General features: G+C 38.9%; 1 protein-coding gene across 1 annotated transcript in view; it reads left to right on the forward strand.

The window, feature by feature from the left end:
• NUP54 (nucleoporin 54) overlaps window positions 1–12561 on the forward strand; it is a 30497-nt gene extending 17936 nt beyond the window's left edge. Inside the window, exons 9-12 of the mRNA XM_040624973.1 lie at window positions 5244–5351; window positions 9236–9355; window positions 9831–9941; window positions 11926–12561. Of these exons, the coding sequence (XP_040480907.1) occupies window positions 5244–5351; window positions 9236–9355; window positions 9831–9941; window positions 11926–12054 (468 nt within the window). The 3' untranslated portion in view covers window positions 12055–12561. The remainder of the gene's footprint in view (window positions 1–5243; window positions 5352–9235; window positions 9356–9830; window positions 9942–11925) is intronic.
• The last annotated feature ends 5316 nt before the right edge of the window (window positions 12562–17877 follow it).

The following is a 17877-nucleotide window of genomic DNA, read 5'->3' on the forward strand; positions in this document are numbered from 1 at the left end:
TTTCTTGTTTTGGGTATTTTTCCCCCTTTCATCTGCTCAGCTTGATTACTTTCCATTACTCTGTCCTCCAGGTGGCTGATCTGTTCTTATCCTTCCTCGTTTGCTATTTATTCCAGGTGGTCTATTTCCATTTAGTGAGTCCAATATCTCTAATAGGTTCTTTTTTACACATCCTGTCTCTTGGCGGAGGGTCTCATGGAGCTCCTGCATTCCTTTCTCAATTCTAGCGAGTATTTATGAGCATTACTTTAAATTCGTTATCAGACACATTACTTATCTCCATTTTGTTTAGGTCTCTTGCTCTCATTTTGTTCCACTCTTTCATTTGGGACATATTCCTCTGTCTCCTCATTTTGTCTATTGTGTGTGTTTCTATGTGGTAGGAAAGTCAGCTATGTCTCCCGCACTTGAAAGTAGTAGCTTTATGAAGAGGTCCTGCAGTGCAATGTCTCCTTTTCACCAGAAAATAGTGCTTTTTCAGGTGTGTCTCCTATGTGTGTTGCTACAGGGGTGTCCTACCGTTGTGATGGAGCTGTGTTTGCCTTCAGTCCAGTCTGCAATGGCTCTCTGCCTGTTGTGGGCGGAGTCTGGTCTCTGTTGTTAGTGGGCCCATCTGGGGCTGCCTTGGTCTTGAGTTGAGTCAGACCAGGTGTTTGCCAGAGATGTAGTAGCACCAAACTGCAGGGCACTTTCCCTGTGTTGTCCCCTGAGAAGCTTTTGTTGGTGGGTGGGGCCTGCCGTCAGACCAGCTGCCTGCCCCCAGCTCACTGCTGGGGTCACACACTGGTGTGTGGTTATGTTCCCTTCTCCCTGGAGCAGGACTCTCTTTGGAGTGATGCTGACCCTTCTCTGGGCTGCGCGCACACTGCCAGGCTTTTGGCGCTGCTTTGATAGGATCTTGCCAAGAGCAATCAGGGAGTGGATCTGCTTCGCTCTGGCCTCTTGTCTACGTCAGGCTGTGGAGTCTGTTCTGCCAGTTTTCAGGTTGCTTTCTGGGTTATTTATGCCGATGTGGGTGTTCTCTGGGCAGCCACGTGTCAAGAGGTGAGCCCAGGGTTCTCCTACTCTGCCATCTTCCCAGCAGCCTCTCGCATGTTATTTTCTTAATTCAACACTTTATTTATGAGGCCTTACCAAAATGAAGGCTACAGTTGGTGATGCTTTTTGTTGGCACAGTATAATTATAGATTAATGAAGCACACTTTAATTACTGAATGCTTAAATCTCCCTAATATCTTATTGACTTTGTAATCAAATACTTGAAGGTTCTTGAAGGTTCCCTCCAAATTGTCATATGTGGAATTCCTGATAACATATTCATTCAGACTGAATAGTGAAAAGCTCACTGCTTTATGAAGCAACCCATTTCATTGTCAGCTAACTCTAATTGACATAAATTCTCTTGCTTACATTGATCCACTATCTGCCTTGGTATAATTTACACCCATTTTCTTGGCATTGATTTGTAGGTGATCACTGTGCGGATTCCAATGATAGCACTACAGATACTTGAACATCGTAATCTTTTCTTCGTTTTTATTCTCTTCTCTGTAAACTTAAGCATGGTTTTTCAGGTAACATGATTTGCAGAGCCTTCATTATCTTGGGCTGGACACGTTCGATTTATCAGCATCATTTTTAAAATGTGTTGCCACAGTTCTATAAATTGGGTATGACCAAAGTTCTTCAAACTAAGACCAAAGAAGCTATTACCTCTATTTTTGTTAGTCTTACTAGAGGTTTGTCAATTTTGTTGATCTTGTCAAAGAACCAAGTTTTTGGTCTCAATTTTTCTGTAGTACTCTGTTTATAATTTCATTTCTGTTTTTAACCATTTTCTTTATTCTGCTTTCTTTGGGTTTATTTTTCTCTTATTCTGGTTCCTAAATTTAGGTAGCAGCTTAGGTTATTAAGACTTTTTTTTTTCCTAGTATAGCATTTAATGCTAATAATTTCCTTCTAAGCACTGCTTTAACTAAATCCCACAAATTTTGATAATGTCATATTTTCATCTTCAAAATATTTTCTAATTTCACTTGAGAGTTCTATCTGTTGGATTTTTTTGACTAATAGATTATTTAGAAGTATGTTTCATTTCCACTTGTTTGGAGATTTTCCTTTTACTCTCTTGTTGATTTCTAGTCTGATTCTGTTATGGTCAGAGAATTTTGTATGATTTCAATTCTTTTAGGTTTTAACCCACATGCCTTTGAAAAGAATGTGGATGATGCTGTTCTTGGGTGGAGTTTTCTATAGTGTCAGTGAGATCTGGTTGGTAGATTGTTCTTTATTCTTGTTGATTTTTCCGTTTACTAGTTCTATTTTGAGAGGAGAATTGGGAGTCTCCAGCTACAGCTGTGGATTTGTCTTTTTCTCCTTTCAGTTCTGTCAGTTTTGCTTCATGTATTTTGAAGATCTGTTGTTTCCTCTTTTCTGCCTTCTTTTGGGTTTTTTGGACACTTTAGCATTCTGTTTTTAATTTACTGTCATTTCAACAATTTTTTTTTGATTGCCGTAGGGCATTTCTCAGTGGGCGTGGGGGTGGTGTTTTGTCCCCAGGGCACATTTGGCAATGTCTGGGGACTTGTTTGGTTGATAGAACAGGGGAGTGCTGTCTATTGAGTAGAGGCAAGGATGCTGATAAACATCCTCGTGTGTACAGAACGGTGCCTCTGCAACAATTATCTGGCCCAAATTAATACAGTAGTCCCCCCCTTATCCATGGCTTCACTTTAAGTGGTTTCAGTTACTCGCGGTCAACCACTATCTGGAAGATGATCTTCTGATGAATCATCAGAAGGACAATAGTAGCCTAACGCTATATCACAATGTCTATGTCACTTACTTCGCTTCATCTTATTGGGTAGGCATTTTATCGTCTCCCATCATCATAAGAACAATGGTGAGTACAGTACAGTAAGATACTTTGAGAGACCACATTCATGTAATTTTTATTACAGTATACTTGGTCTATTTTATTGTTAATTTCTTAATGCACCTAACTTATAAATGAGGCTTTATCATATGTATGTCTGTATGTATAGGAAAACACATAGTAAATACAGGGCTTGGTACTCTCCATGGGTTCAGGTACCCATTGGGGGTTGTAAAACATCCCTCGTGGATGAGGAAGGACTGTTATAGTACTGGAGTTGAGGAAACCTTCTCCGGATATTACAGTGTATCTCCTACATCAGTGCTCATACAGGCTTTTCTTGGAGCTGTCAGCATGATGCTTGCTCCTCAGTTTTGGGCTTTGTTGAAACCAGAGTGGGATATGCCAGAGGTGGGGGACAGTGGTAACTCACCACTAGTTCAGTGGTATTTCAAATTCAGGTCTTCTTCCCCAATCCTCTTGCCACTATTTATTTTTCAGAGTCCTCAGATAGTTGCCTGTGCATTCTTTTCAAGTTTTATAGCTATATTCAAAAGGAGAGATAGAGTGGCATATACTTAAGTCCATCTTGTCCAAAATCAGAATTGTTCCTACCTTTGGCTAGTTTTTCTGTTGCACTTGACTTTTCTTTACTGAATTTCAGAAGTTCACCATTACTCTGGATTTTAATCTCTAATCTGATTATATTCAGATGTCTCCTACTTTCTTATCTCTCTGCCAGCTCTGCAGAGTGTCCTTAGGTGAACAGAAAACTTTAATAATAGCCACTAGTATCTTGCCCTGTTTTCTTCTTGGGAATTTGCTCAAATCATTCTTTACCCCAAGGTCTGAGGGTCTCCTGCATTTTCCCACCCTAATATTTTAGGGTTTAACCTTCCATATCTGGGTCTTCTATCCTCATGGAGTTCAAGTTTGCACAATAAGTGGTATGAACCCACCTTTATTTTTCTCTGGTGGGTCAGATTTTCCGGTGTCATCCATAAATAACATCCAATGTTATTTTTCCCCAGTGATTTATCAAAGCATTTATCCAGTCTGGTCTCCATATGTAAATATAAATATAAATACATATCTTTAATCAGTTACACTTTTTTTTTTTTTTTTTTACTCTGGCTTTTTTCTCTTATTTCAGTGTGTGGTAGAGTGAATCTCTGATTTTTCTTTGTTTCAGAGTTGTTGCATCTTTATGGATCTTTACTGTTCTATAACTGTCTTAGAATCAGTTTGTCAATATACTAGAATTTTAGTTGGAATTGCATTAAACATATTTGTAGAGAACTGAATCTTAGTAGTCCATCATGAACATGTTAGGTTTCTTTTACTCATTGAGGTCTTTATTCATTGAGGTACTGTCCTTTGAAACAGTTTTAAATACTTTATTTAAAAACCTTGTACATTCTTTCTTGGGTTAATTCCTAGATTGGTTTAGTGTTTGTGAATAAATACTGAATGGTAATCTCTCTCTTTTTTTTTTTTCTTAGTTATTGCTGGTTTCTAGACCACTATATTCTTTTGTGTCTGGAAGCGTGCCAGCTTTTCAAAACAGGGGTGGGAGAAGTGCGTAGATTACATAGTGTAAAACATGGCTACCTACTTTTGTTTCTTCAGCATGACCGGTCACTGGAAAGTTTCCTTAAAAGGTGACATGTCCAGGTGGACATACTAAAATACGTCTTGCATAATCTTCTTACCCTCTTTCTTATAACCTCTTAATATAAGCCAGTGCCACAGAATGATTAATTATGATAGGAACAACTATGGGATTAATTCAGGTTGGGTAGCTTTAATGAAATCAGATTTAAATCCCATCTGTAAGGTTAGGACTGCATAAGGCAGAACAGTATGATTTCAGGCCAGGCAAAGAGCAAATCCAAGATGCAGAGGCATAAAAATGTATTTGGTTGTATGATTACTATCCTTCCTTTTCCCCTCCACTCTGATCACTCCCTCTCAAGTATTCTGCAACAGTTAATACTGGACTATACTATACTTTCCAGAAGTAGATTTAATTTTCTATTAAGGCCACTTCTGGATGTCACTTTATAGCTATTTTCCCACTCATGGGCTGGTTGTTAATATTACTCATATGCTTCAGAAATAAGGAATTTTGTTTTATTTTTCTGTACACTTCGCCTCATCACTAAATTTCCTAGAGCTCTTAACAAACCTTTGAATGGTACTTTATTTTTAGATGCTTAAAGGGGAAGAAATATAAAGCAGATTTAAAGAATTTATATTTTGAGAGATGAATCTATCTCATTTTAGACTCAGACTTTGCATATAGATAAACCTGATAAATATTTGTGATGTCTGTACTTAACCTTCAAAACCTTTTTTTAAAAAACAGATCATATCTGAAGATATTAGTGAATTACAGAAGAATCAAACTACAACTATGGCCAAAATTGCACAATATAAGAGGAAACTCATGGACCTTTCCCATAGAACTTTACAGGTAGTAATTTGGAAAATTTTTTTGAACATTTTTAAGACTGTGTGACAGTGCTTAATAGAGATTTTTTTGGACTAGAGAAAAACACACTGAAAGGAAGTAATCTGAAACTGAAAGTACCAAACTTTCTCAGTAAAACTTAGAAGATGGACGAGAGGTCTCACAGGAGTGGGTGAATAAAGTAAATATATTCTAAAATTCACATCTTAACTGAGAGGGTAGAAGCAGTGAAGAGATAAATCATCTTGGTGCAAAGAAAGCCTGTATCAGATCACTAACATCTAGTTTTCATAGAAGTAGTAGAAAAAAAATACTTGATTTTCAGTGCTAGAAAAGGGAGTATAACCATTAATGAAAACAGCAGGATGAAAAACAACAATAGAACTTCAAAAGTAACAAAAGGGAATAAAAGCATGAATAGCAACAAAAATTGAAATTATAAATACTGTTATGAAGACAGAAACATTACCTATCAGAACCAACAGAATACAGCAAGAGCTGGAGGCAGAGTAAAATTTATAGCCTTTAAGCCTTCTTTTTTAAAATACAAATGTAAAAAATAAGGAACCTAGTACTCACGAAGTTAGAAAGACTATCAAGAGAAGCCAGTAAGAGAGAAATAAAGATAGGAAATGAGTGACACAAGAAAATTAATTATAGTACAGAAAATAAATTGAAAGCTGTTTCTTTGAAAAGATCTTTTAAAATAGCTAAATATCTTAGGAGTGTGAAGAAGGAAAAGAAAAATTAGTAGTGAGAAAGGAAACATTACTATAGATAACACAAAACAGAATGAGAAAATACTGCATGCAATTCAGGGCAACAAATTTGGGAGCTAGAGAAAATAGCATAATTTTGCTGATTTCAATTTTGCTAAAAAATTACCTGCAGAGACACAAAAATCTTAAATAGACAAATACTATAGGAACAATTCAGAAACTTACTAAATATCAACCATAAAAAAATACCAAGGCCAGATAGTTTACTTGCTGAACTTTGTCTAACCACTAAAGAGCTAATTCCAAAGTTGTTACTGTAGACAAAAGGAAGAATACATAGACCATCTCCCCATTTTTTAAAATCACTTTGAGATAAAATTCACCAGCCATACAATACACCCATTTAAAGTATACAGTTCAGTGGTTTTTAGTATAATTAGTCTGTGCAATATTGCCACAATCAATTTTTGAACATTTTCATTGCCCTAAAAAGAAACTCCATCCCTATTAGTGGTCACTCCCCAGTTCATCCCAAACCCCCCAAGCCCTAGACCACCATTTTCTGTCTCTATGGATGTGCCTATTCTGGACCCTTCATATAAATGGAATCATGAGATGTGGTCTTTTGTGACTGGCTTCTTTCATGTAGCATAGTGTTTTCAAGGTACATCTGTGTTGTAGCATGTAATAATACCTTTTTATTGCCGAATAATATTCCATTATATGAATATACCACATTTTTAATCTGTTCATCAAGTGATAAAACATTTTGGTTGTTTCCCCTGTTTGGTTATTATGAATATTGCTATTAACATTTGTGTAGGGATGTTTGTGTGGGTGTGTGCTTTCATTTTTCTTGGGTACATAAACCTAGGATTGGAATTGCTTGATCACATGGTGACTCTGTTTAACTTTTTGAAGAACTGCTAAAAACTGTTTTCCAAAGCAGCTGCACTATTTTACATCTCTGTTTTTGGTACCCCAAAATAAAAATCTATTAACAGATACTTCTGATGACTAGAGATACAAATTATGCTAAGTGAAAGCAGCCAGATTTAAAGGCTACGTATGACATGGTTCTATTTTTATGATGTTATGCAAAAAGCAAAACTTAGAGACAGATAACAGATCCATAGTTGCTAGGGGCAGGTAGTCAGGGGAGAGGAGTGACTACGAGGAGTAAATGAAAACATTCCGTATCTTGATTGTGGCGATGGTAACATGACTTTATCACAATTCATAGTAACTGTACACCTAAAATGGATGGATTTTGTTACATATGGATTATACCTCAATAAATCTGACCAAAACCAGAAGTGCAGTAGTTTTAAATGCAATAGAAGCAGAAAGATTCAAACTATTTATCAAATCCTATAGGAATATACTGTGACTAAGTAAGGTTTATTTCAGGAATGCAGGGTTGGTTTTTTATAAGGAAATCTATCAGTATATAATTTATCATGATCAACACATTAAAGAAAAAAATATGATGAAGACTGTTACCACAATTCAAAGAAGCAAAGCACTAAAATCACATTTCAGAAAGTAACACCCAATATTATTATTCAGTGTTATCTTGGAGGTTTTCATAAACATAACGAATAGGTAATAAGTAACAAACACTGGAAAAGATTTCCTTTTTGCTAATGACATGATTGTGTATGTAGAAAACTCAAGGAAAAAAAAAACATAGAATATGGAAGATGGCTAGATACAAGATAAATGTACAAAAACCAGCATTCCTTTATACTATTAGTGGAAATAGGAAAATCTTCCATTTACTATGATGAAAAAAATTGTTAAATACTTAGGAATAAATTTATGAGGGAAGTAAAAAATGGGAAATAAAGTCTTTACAAATAGACATAAATCATATTCTTAGATGAGATTTATTCATTTTATAAAGTTAAAAATACAACTTTTAAAGACTTGATTAAAATCTTTCAGTTCATGAAGGAGGATAAGCGCTTTGAGAATAGCTTTTGCGGGAACAAAATAGTGAAGGAACGCGTCAGATTTTAGAACCTATTGTAAAGGTTCTGTAACAAATCAGTGTAGGGTTGGCATAGAATTGGACAATAAAGATAATAGAACAGAGTAAAGAATCCAGAAATAGGTGCTAGTATATCTTAACTTTTATTTAGTATGACAAGTGATGGTATCTCAGTTCCGTTGGTTTATTTAATAAGTAATGCCAGAGTAACTGGCTGTTTGGGGGGGAAATGGACTGCTGTATTTTACCATAGACAAAAATAGGTGGATTAAAGAGATTTAACTCTAAGAAACGTATGAAGCTACATGCGCAGCCCTAGGGAGTGGAGAGATTTTTGGCCAGAAAGCCGGGAACTATAAAACAAAATTGGCTACATAATTAGAAAACTTTGTGTAGCAAAAGATACCAGAAGCCATTTGTCAATAGTCATGTGACAGATCAGAAAAAGAAAACTGCATTTGCAAACGGCACTGATTATTCATATTATACAAAGAGATCCTTTAATTTTGACCAAAAAAAACAACTGAAATACGGGTAAAGAATGTGTAAAGGCCGTTCGCAGAAGAACAAATGCAAAGTAGTTCTTCACCATTAAAATATGCTCCTTTAACTTTTAGGGAAGTGCAGATAAAGAATGTGGGCTCCATTTATACTCATCAGTTTGGGGAAAATTTAAACAACTTATTGCTGATTGGAATGTGGGGGAAAGAGTACTCTCCTGTGGCTTATGATTCTAAATTAATTGTGAAACGATTTAGCAGCTTCTGTTAGACTGAAAACATGCTTTTAAGCCCAGCAGTTTCATTCTTGGGGGGGAATTCACTATATCAGTGAATCTATGTATAGAAATGTTTATTACAGTATTTTTATAATATCAAAACTACAAACAAAATGTATACTCCTCAATAAGAGGAATAACAATAAATTATTGGTTACTAATGCATGAAAAATTACGCAGGCATTAAAAACAGAGGCATCTATCAATATACTAATGTAGGCTGCCAAACAAAAATGGGCAAACCTAATTCAGATCTTGAACTGTTAAAATTCCTACTATATTGTTAGTATATTATTCAGCTGGTTTCTTTCAACAACTGACTGTAATAAAATTACTTGCATAACTAAAAAGAGAGTCATGATTCTATTGGTATTGTTGGTGGGTTTTCTTTATATAGGTCCTAATCAAACAGGAAATTCAGAGGAAGAGCGGGTATGCCATCCAAGCTGATGAAGAGCAATTGCGAGTTCAGCTAGATACAATTCAGTGTGAGCTGAATGCGCCTACCCAGTTTAAGGTAGGCATTTTTAAGACCAGAAAGCTAGAATTTGCTCGTCTTCAAAAAGAGGAGTTTTGTATACTGGTTTTTATTAAATATTTTGCTCTCTTTAATCAAAACTTCTTTCTAAAGTAGACTCTTAATGTTGTTTTTGGCTTGTGTTAATGTTTCATATAATGGACAGAGGGAGAAATAGACTTTATTAGAGTAGCAGCCATCCTTTAAAAAAAAGAAGATTCTCTCTGGGCACCTGGGTGGCTCAGTCAGTAAAGTGCCCAGCTTTAAATTTTCAGCTCAGGTCATGATCTCAGGGTCATGAAATTGAGCCCTGTGGCAGGCTCCATGCTCAGTGGGAAGTCCACTTGAGATTCTCTCCCTTTCCTTCTGTCCCTATCCCCCTACACGTGCACACACTGTCTCTCAAAGAAATCTTAAACAAATAAACAAAAACCCTGTTGTTAGCAGTTGTAATTTGATGTGGTCTTATTTTTAGGGCCGACTAAATGAACTGATGTCCCAAATCAGGATGCAGAATCATTTTGGAGCAGTCAAATCTGAGGAAAGGTACTACATAGATGCAGACCTGTTACGAGAAATCAAGCAGGTAAGTGCAGTAGCACCTTTTAAAGAGGGGAATTCACTTCGCGTCCATTAGGCTCGCTGTTACCCAAAAAATAAACGTACAAGTGTTGACAAGGATATGACTAAAATAGAATCCTTGTGCATTGCTGGTGGCAATGTAAAGGGGTGCAGCTGCTGTGGAAAGCAGTTCTTCAAAAAACTAAAGCTCTGCTACCATATGATCCAGCAGTTCTCCTTCTGGACATACACCTAGAAGCGAGCGAACGCTGGGACTCAGATGCTGCTACATCTGTATTCTTAGCATGAGTCGCAGTAGCCAAAATGTGGAAGCAACTCGAGTGTCCATAGGCAGATGAATAAACTAAATACAGTATATATACATTGTGGAATATTATTCAGCCTTAAAAACAAAGCAAATTCTGACACTCACTACAACATGGATGAATCCTGAAAATGTTATGCCAAGTGAAATAAGCCAGTTTAAAAGGACACATATTGTATAATTCCACTTACATAGTATACCTAGCGTAGTATAATTCACAGAATGGCAGTTGCCAGGGGCCTGAGGGGAGTGGGGAAAGAGTATTAGGTACAGAATTTATTTGGGAAGATGAAAGTTCTAAAGTTAGACTGTAGTGTGTTTTGTATAGTGTGAATATACTTAATGCTACTGAACTGTATGCTTTTAAGACTGGTTGAAACAGATACTTCTATGTGTTGTATATTTTATAATGAAAGATGAATTCAGTTAGTAGAGGCACAGAGTTCCCTAGACCCTGCTATTCAATGGGCAGGTGGTAGTGGCGGCAGCAGCAGCACCTGAGAGGTCATTAGAAATGCATAACCTCAGTCCTTACTCTGTACCTACTTAATCTGCATTTTATTTAAGGCCAGTACATTAAAGTCTGAGAAGAACTGCTCTATGTCCTGTATTCCCAGCCTGTGTGCCACATGTAAATTGGGAATATGGGTCCCCTCAGGGGACCTGGGTGGAGGTTGGGGTGGCCCAAACCACTCCAACCACTTTTAGGCTCATCTGGTTTGAAAAATTTGGAAAGTACTGCTCTAGCTTATTTTCTTTAGTATAAATAATGTTTGATTTAATGAAAAATAACCATTGACTGTATCCAAAGATCTCCAAATGGTAAATTTTATAGAACATACTGGGTGGGACCGTTGGCACGGCCCTGAGGATTTTAGGTGATAAAATTGGATCCGTGGATGACGGTTCTAACCATGTGCCTTAGAATGGATATTGTCATTTTATACAGCTGAAGACCCGTTTGGCCGCTAGACTCTTGGGAACTTAGGTATACGTACACTTGATTATATTCCGTTGTAAGTACCTACAATAAAATTAGCTGAGAAAGATTTCAGCATATTGAGGTAAAGAACTATATTAAAGAGTTTATGCAGTAAAATCTGGAATCATATAAACACCTCCCTAAAACAACGAGAAGCAGCGTATGGTTTTGGGATTGACTCACCTCTCATCCCCTAGTCTGTGCCCTTGAGCGGGTTTGTTATCTGCATCTCAAGTTTTTGTGTCTGTAGCACCAAAGGGCGCTTAAAAGAATGTTAACTTATTTAATACCCGTGAGGCTCCAAAAACTCCCTTAACACCTGGGTACTTAAAAATGTCAGCAGTTGTAGTTGTCACCATCACCATCATTACATACTTGACACTCCGAACGTGAGAACCCAGTTTACAGAGTGATTATTTTGCTAGTCCTCTGTATTCGGGTACCTTCTTGCATTGTATTTGAATATAAAATCTTCATCTTCTGTAAAATTTCTGTTGAAGATATTATTTGATTATGTTACTGTAGGTCATAGAAATGTGTTAGCAAAAGATGTAGCAGGACTGTTTAAACACGCATGTGCACTATGTTTAGAGCAGCTGTGAAGTGCTGTATTGCTAGTGAAAATAGTGAAAAAAGTCCTTATTCCTGTGGGTACCTTGCAGTTTAATAGGTTAATACATTAATCTATTTAATTCCTTCTAGCATTTGAAACAACAACAGGAAGGCCTTAGCCACTTGATTAGCATCATAAAAGATGACCTAGAAGATATAAAGTTGGTAGAACATGGATTGAATGAAACCATCCACATCAGAGGTGGTGTCTTTAGTTGACAGTTCACAAACCTATGTAAGGGTTTGTGAGATGTATCTTCTTGCTACATCGGACCTTCCTGAAGAAAGAAACTGACCACGTGGAGGGAAAAAAAGGAAAACGAACCTCTCCTGGCTTTTGAGGAGGTTACTGACAAATTATTTTTCGTCAAATCTGAAATGACATCGACTTCACAGCTCTTCAAAGATAGCCTCTGGAAGATTTATATCTGAAAGCTGTTCTTTACTGTAAAAGAGAAGTACATAATTACCAAAAATATGTACCATTGTACATTTTGACAACAGCATTGTTCTTAAAACTAATCAGTGTTTAATGATTATTCTCCATTGAGCCTGTACCCTGCTTTCCATATAGCAAGTAAATATGAAATACCTACTGTGCACATAACAAAATAAACTGTATAACTACTTGGCGGTTGGAGCTCTGTACTTCAGAATGTAAATGTCCATCAGTTTTTATATATTTGTGAATTCATCTGTGGGAGGAGTAAAGGAAATTGAAGAGTATTTAATGATTAATGTGGTTTTCTTTTCATTCTATAAAGATTTGAAAATATATTTTTATATTTTACTTATTTGGAATTTACAGGACACACTTAAGTGATTAGGATATAACAAAATTACATTTTATCATTTTTGCAACTTTTTTGTTTTTTAAGCCTTTTTATTTCTAAAAAAGATGAAAGCGTAAATAAATTCTTGATTGTAATTACTTTTATATAATTCTGTCTGATGCTTTATTTGGCTGTGGGAGAGTAACCATGTCCTCACAAGTATTAAAGCATAATCACAATTCAAGAATTTCGTCTTAAGTCTGATTTTCCCCTCCTAAGGAAAACGTATCAATGTTGACATATTTTGACTAGGTTATGGCAGATAAAACTTATTTCAATTCTTATGGAAAAATTCCCTAATATATCATTAGTATTTGAAAACACTAGAAAATCTAAAGTAGACATCATGTGAAAGTGACTTTTTATAATAATCAGATAATTTCTGATTACAGACTTCACACCTGGCCTGCATCTTGGCCCCTCTTATAATGCTTTAACTTTGCATTTCTGTATGATGCTTTGAGTTGTTAGGAGCGGTGTTTTGACAAACAGGCCCATGAATCTTGCCACTGTGTTTATGGGGATGGTGAGGAGTGTGACATATCCAGAGGTCATCCTGTCAGATCCCACTGAAGCAATTTTGTCCAGTTGCAAACTAGGTTAACAGCGGTGTAAGGTGTAGGAGACTGGGAACTTTAAAAATGATTCTAAGTCAGCTGCTAAAAAAGTCCGCAGCCACTTTCGCTAAGCTGATGGCATGCAAACTTGTTACACTGCACCCTCTTCCACCATACTTTCCTACTCAATTTGTTGCAATTCCAAAAGTGCTGGAAGAGGAATTTCTCTTTGTGTTTTCTCCTTGGCCCGGAAAACAGGCAGTCTCATTCTTCGCTTCCAAGTTTCTGTCCTTCCATACACCCTCATATTAGGAAGAGTTGTAGTTGTTGATTTAACCGATGAGAAGTTTTCCTCACTGAGCCATACATGCCAGTGCCCAGACTGCTAATCACGCATACCATGTTCGCTTCTCTAGCCTTTCATTTTTCGGGCTCTGATACTTAGGCTGCTAATTTCACAAGATAAACACTCCTAGGCAGAGCCCAGGATCTGCCTTGGAAAGACTGACCCAGTCTGCCTCCTAAGTTTCAGTCCCCCTGACTGCATGTGTTAAGCCAGGCCTATCACCTTTGTTCATGTGGCCTTTTAGATCACTGGACTTGGTCAAAGTATAGGTGTGGCTGGAGCAAGTATGTGATAGTCAAGTTCTTGTGTGGGTGCGTAGGAAGGGGAAGGACCCACTTTGGCTTGAAGACTAAGTTGTGTTCTCCAGCTGAGTTCTGTGTTTAATCTTCAACTGGCTAACAGTTCTTGTGGATAGTCCACTCAAAATTCTGAACGTGAAGAGAGGTAAACAGAACTGAAGCACACTGAGACTGCAGGGAAGATGGCGGCATAGGAGGGTCCTGGGCTCCCCTCCCCCCACAGACACACTGAGGATGCAACTAATATGATGTCACTAACTCTGAAAGTGACCTCAACACTAACAGCACAGCTCTTCCACAGCTAGAAATATAAACACACACTCAGAAAGGCAGGGGAGGCAAAAATGCAGTTGAGAATCAAATAGCTAGCATGGTGGTGACCCACAAGCAGGAGGAATATACAGGTGTGGAGGTCTTCCCTGAGGAGGGCATCAGATCCCAAATAGGGCACCCCCAACCCTGGAGATGTGCACTGGGAAGATGAGCCACAATAGCACTGGCTTTGAAAATCAGCAGGACTTCTCACCAGGAGACATGGACGGCAACCGGAACGGAGACTCCACTCTTAAAGGGCCAAAGCCCTACATAGCTGGGTTCAAGCACCAGCACTGGGCAGCAGTCACCAGTGTGTGGCTTATACGTGAGGACTGATGGACTACTATTAGGGTATGTGCTGGAGGGGTATGATCTGTAGACACCCTCCATGCAGGGCATGCTAGTGCACGTAATTGTTCTTGCCCTCCCTCCTTAGGCTTCGCTGGCCAGCTGCTGGCAGGAGCCGGCTGACACTCCATCTACCTTGCTGTCACTGCTCACCCAGCCCTGCCGTTCCCCTGTGGATCTGTCTCAGAGTAGCTCCCACCACGCTAAACCCAGTAGGCGGCCTCCTCCTGGCCCCAGGCCCTTTCAAAACAAATCCTGCCCCAGAAAAGTGGGGAGAGGGACCAAGCCCTGCCCTCCAGCACTCATGCCTGGCCCCTCAGCCAACTGCACCAGGCACTGCCCCCACCCCATCAGCACACCCAGAGCAGCTACAGACATGCCCGTCAGCCAGCCATGCACAGAACAAGCCCTGCCCACCACTGTACCTGCAGCCGCGGCAGTCAGGTCTCGCACTCACCTGTGCCGGGGGCCTGCTCTGCCCACCAGTGCATCCTCAGCAGTCATGGCCCAGTCACAACAGGAGGGCGCATGCAGCCCACACGTGACACCCCTGGAGTACCGGGTTCTGGTGACCAAAGGGACTATGCTCCTGGGCCCCAGAGGATGACTTCTATTTAAGGCCACTATTTTCAAGACTAGGAGATGTAGCTGACCTACCTAATACATAGAAACACAGAGCCAGACAAAATGAGACAACAAAGGACAGACCTCAGAAAAAGAACGCAATGAGACAGACAAGCAATCTACTTGATAAGAGAGTTCAAAGTAATGGTCATAAAGACGCTCAGACTTGAGACGAGTGGATACACTCAGAACTCTAACAAAGCAGCAGAAAATGTAACAACCAGTGAGAGCCGAAGAATACAGTAGCTGAAATGAAACCAACGCTAGAGGGAACCGACAGCACGTTAGATGCACCAGCAGAACAGATCACAAATCTAGAAGACAAGGTAGCGGAAACCACTGAAGCTGAAGAGCAAAAAAGAAAAATAATTTTAAAAATGAGCCTAGATTAAGGGAACTCTGCAGCAACATCAAGTGTACTAACATTTGTATTATAGGGATCCCAAGAGAAGAGAGAAAGAGGCAGAAAACTTGTTTGAAGAAATAAAAGCAGATAGCTTCCCTAATCTGGGGAAGGAAACGGGCATCCAGGTCGAGAGAGCCCCAAACAAATGAACCCAAGAAGGTCTACACCAAGACACATAATAATTAAAATATCAGAAATTAAAGATAAAAGCTTAAAAGCAGCAAGAGAAAAGCAACTAGTTACATACAAGAGAAACTCCATAAGGCTATGAGCTGACTGTTCACCAGAAACTGCAGGCCAGATGAGAATGGCACGATATAATAAAAGTGCTGAAAGGAAAAAACCTAAAACCAAGAATATTCTACCCAGCAAAATTATCATTCAGAATTGAAGGAGAGATACACAGTCTCCCAGCAAAATTTTAAAAAGTTCATCACTACTAAACCAGCCTTTCAAGAAATGTTAGAGGGACTTCTTTAAGGAGAAAAGGCCATAACTAGAAGAAAACAAAGAAAAATTTCATTGGTGAAAGCAAAACATATAGTATGAGATCACTTATAAAGCTGGTACGTAGGTTAAGACACAAAACTAGTCAAATCAATTACATCTACAATAACTAAAGGACACACAAAAAGATGTAAAATATGACATCATATACATGAGACATGGAGAGGACCAGTAAAAATGTAGTGGTTTTGGAATGTGTTTGAATTTAAATGACCACCAACTTATTACAGACTAACACATAATCTAGGTATTATATACACACACAGGGTGTTACATATGAACGTGATGGTAACCTCAAACCAAAACCTTGTGATACATAAAAAATAAGGAGGAATCCAAGCATAACACTAAAGAATGTCATCAAATCGTAAGAAAGCAAGATAAGAAAAAAGGATGGGCGGCTCAGTCACTTGAGCATCCAACTCTTGATTTTGGCTCAGGTCACAATCTCAGGGTTGTGAGATCCAGACCCGCATCAGGTTCCCCATCTAGTGGAGTTTGGAAAACAAAACAAAACAACAACAAAAAAACCCCAGAAAACTACATTAAACGACCAGAAAACAATAAATAAAATGGCAATAAGTACATGCCTATCAACAATTACTTTAAATGTAAAGAGACTAAATGTTCCAATCAAAAGACAAAAGACAAAAGGTGACCGAATGGATAAAAAAACAAGACCCATCTACATGCTGCCTACCAGATACTTCAGACCTAAAGACAAGACAGACTGAAAGTGAAAGGAAAAAGATATTCCATGCGAAGGAGGAGCCATGGTAGCAATACATTTATCAGATGAAGCAGACTTTTAAATGAAGACTGTGGTTGGCTGGGAAGATGGGGGAGTAGAGGGACCCTAAGCTCACCTAGTCCCATGAATACAACTAGATAACACCCATATCAGTGTAAATAACTTAGAAAACAACCTGAAGACTGGCAGAACAAACTTCACAACTAAAGGCTAGGAAAAGGCCACATCAAAGAAGGTAGGAAGAGTGAAGATGCGGCCAGGGAGCAAATCAGACCATGGCCATCCGCGGTGGGGAGGGAGCTGGTGTGCAGAGAAGGGCAGAAAATAGACTTTCACACCAGGGAGTCAGTCCACGAATGGGGAAGACAAATCTCCGTAATATATTTGCCTTTGAAAGCGAGAGGTGCTATTTTGAGTTCTTAACACCAGCAGGACTTAAAGCCTAGATTTTAAAAAATTAGTGGGTTCAGCTCGGCCTGGACAGCATTTGAAGTGGAGTCTCCACCATAAGAGAAAGCACAACAAACAACCCAGGCAAATATAGCTTAGAACTAGCAGTTTGAAAAATACTGGGGGCAGATGAGAGGGATAATGATTTCCTCAGCTCAGAATGCAGCCCAGAGACAGACATCACAGGGAGACCCCTCCAGGAACAAAGGAGCTGGTGGGCACCATTTCTGTCCTCTAAGCCCCAGCATAAACAATGGCCACCCACAAAAAGCAGCGTGGTGCTGGAACTCCTTACCAAACTTGCTGGCACCAAGCCCCGTCCCCCCTTGCTTCAGCAGATCCGCCCTTCCCAGGCAGACTTGCCTGAGTTCTGGCTCCATGGGCCCCTCCCCAAGAAGACTTATGCAAACCCTGCCAACACCACCTCTCCTGATCCACCTGTTTTACAGGACCTCAGTTCCTATGGTAGGGGGGCGGGTCTCAATTTGCAGGCAGACCACTGAACACCTTGCTGCCCACAATAGGCAAAGAGAGACTCTGCAGACAGCTGGACTGAAGGAAAAAAGAGACAAAGACTCAACAGCAGAGCATACATGACACACATAG

The sequence above is a fragment of the Ursus maritimus genome, unplaced genomic scaffold (assembly GCF_017311325.1).
Source record: "Ursus maritimus isolate PB19 unplaced genomic scaffold, ASM1731132v1 scaffold_8, whole genome shotgun sequence".
Taxonomy (NCBI): Eukaryota; Metazoa; Chordata; class Mammalia; order Carnivora; family Ursidae; genus Ursus; species Ursus maritimus.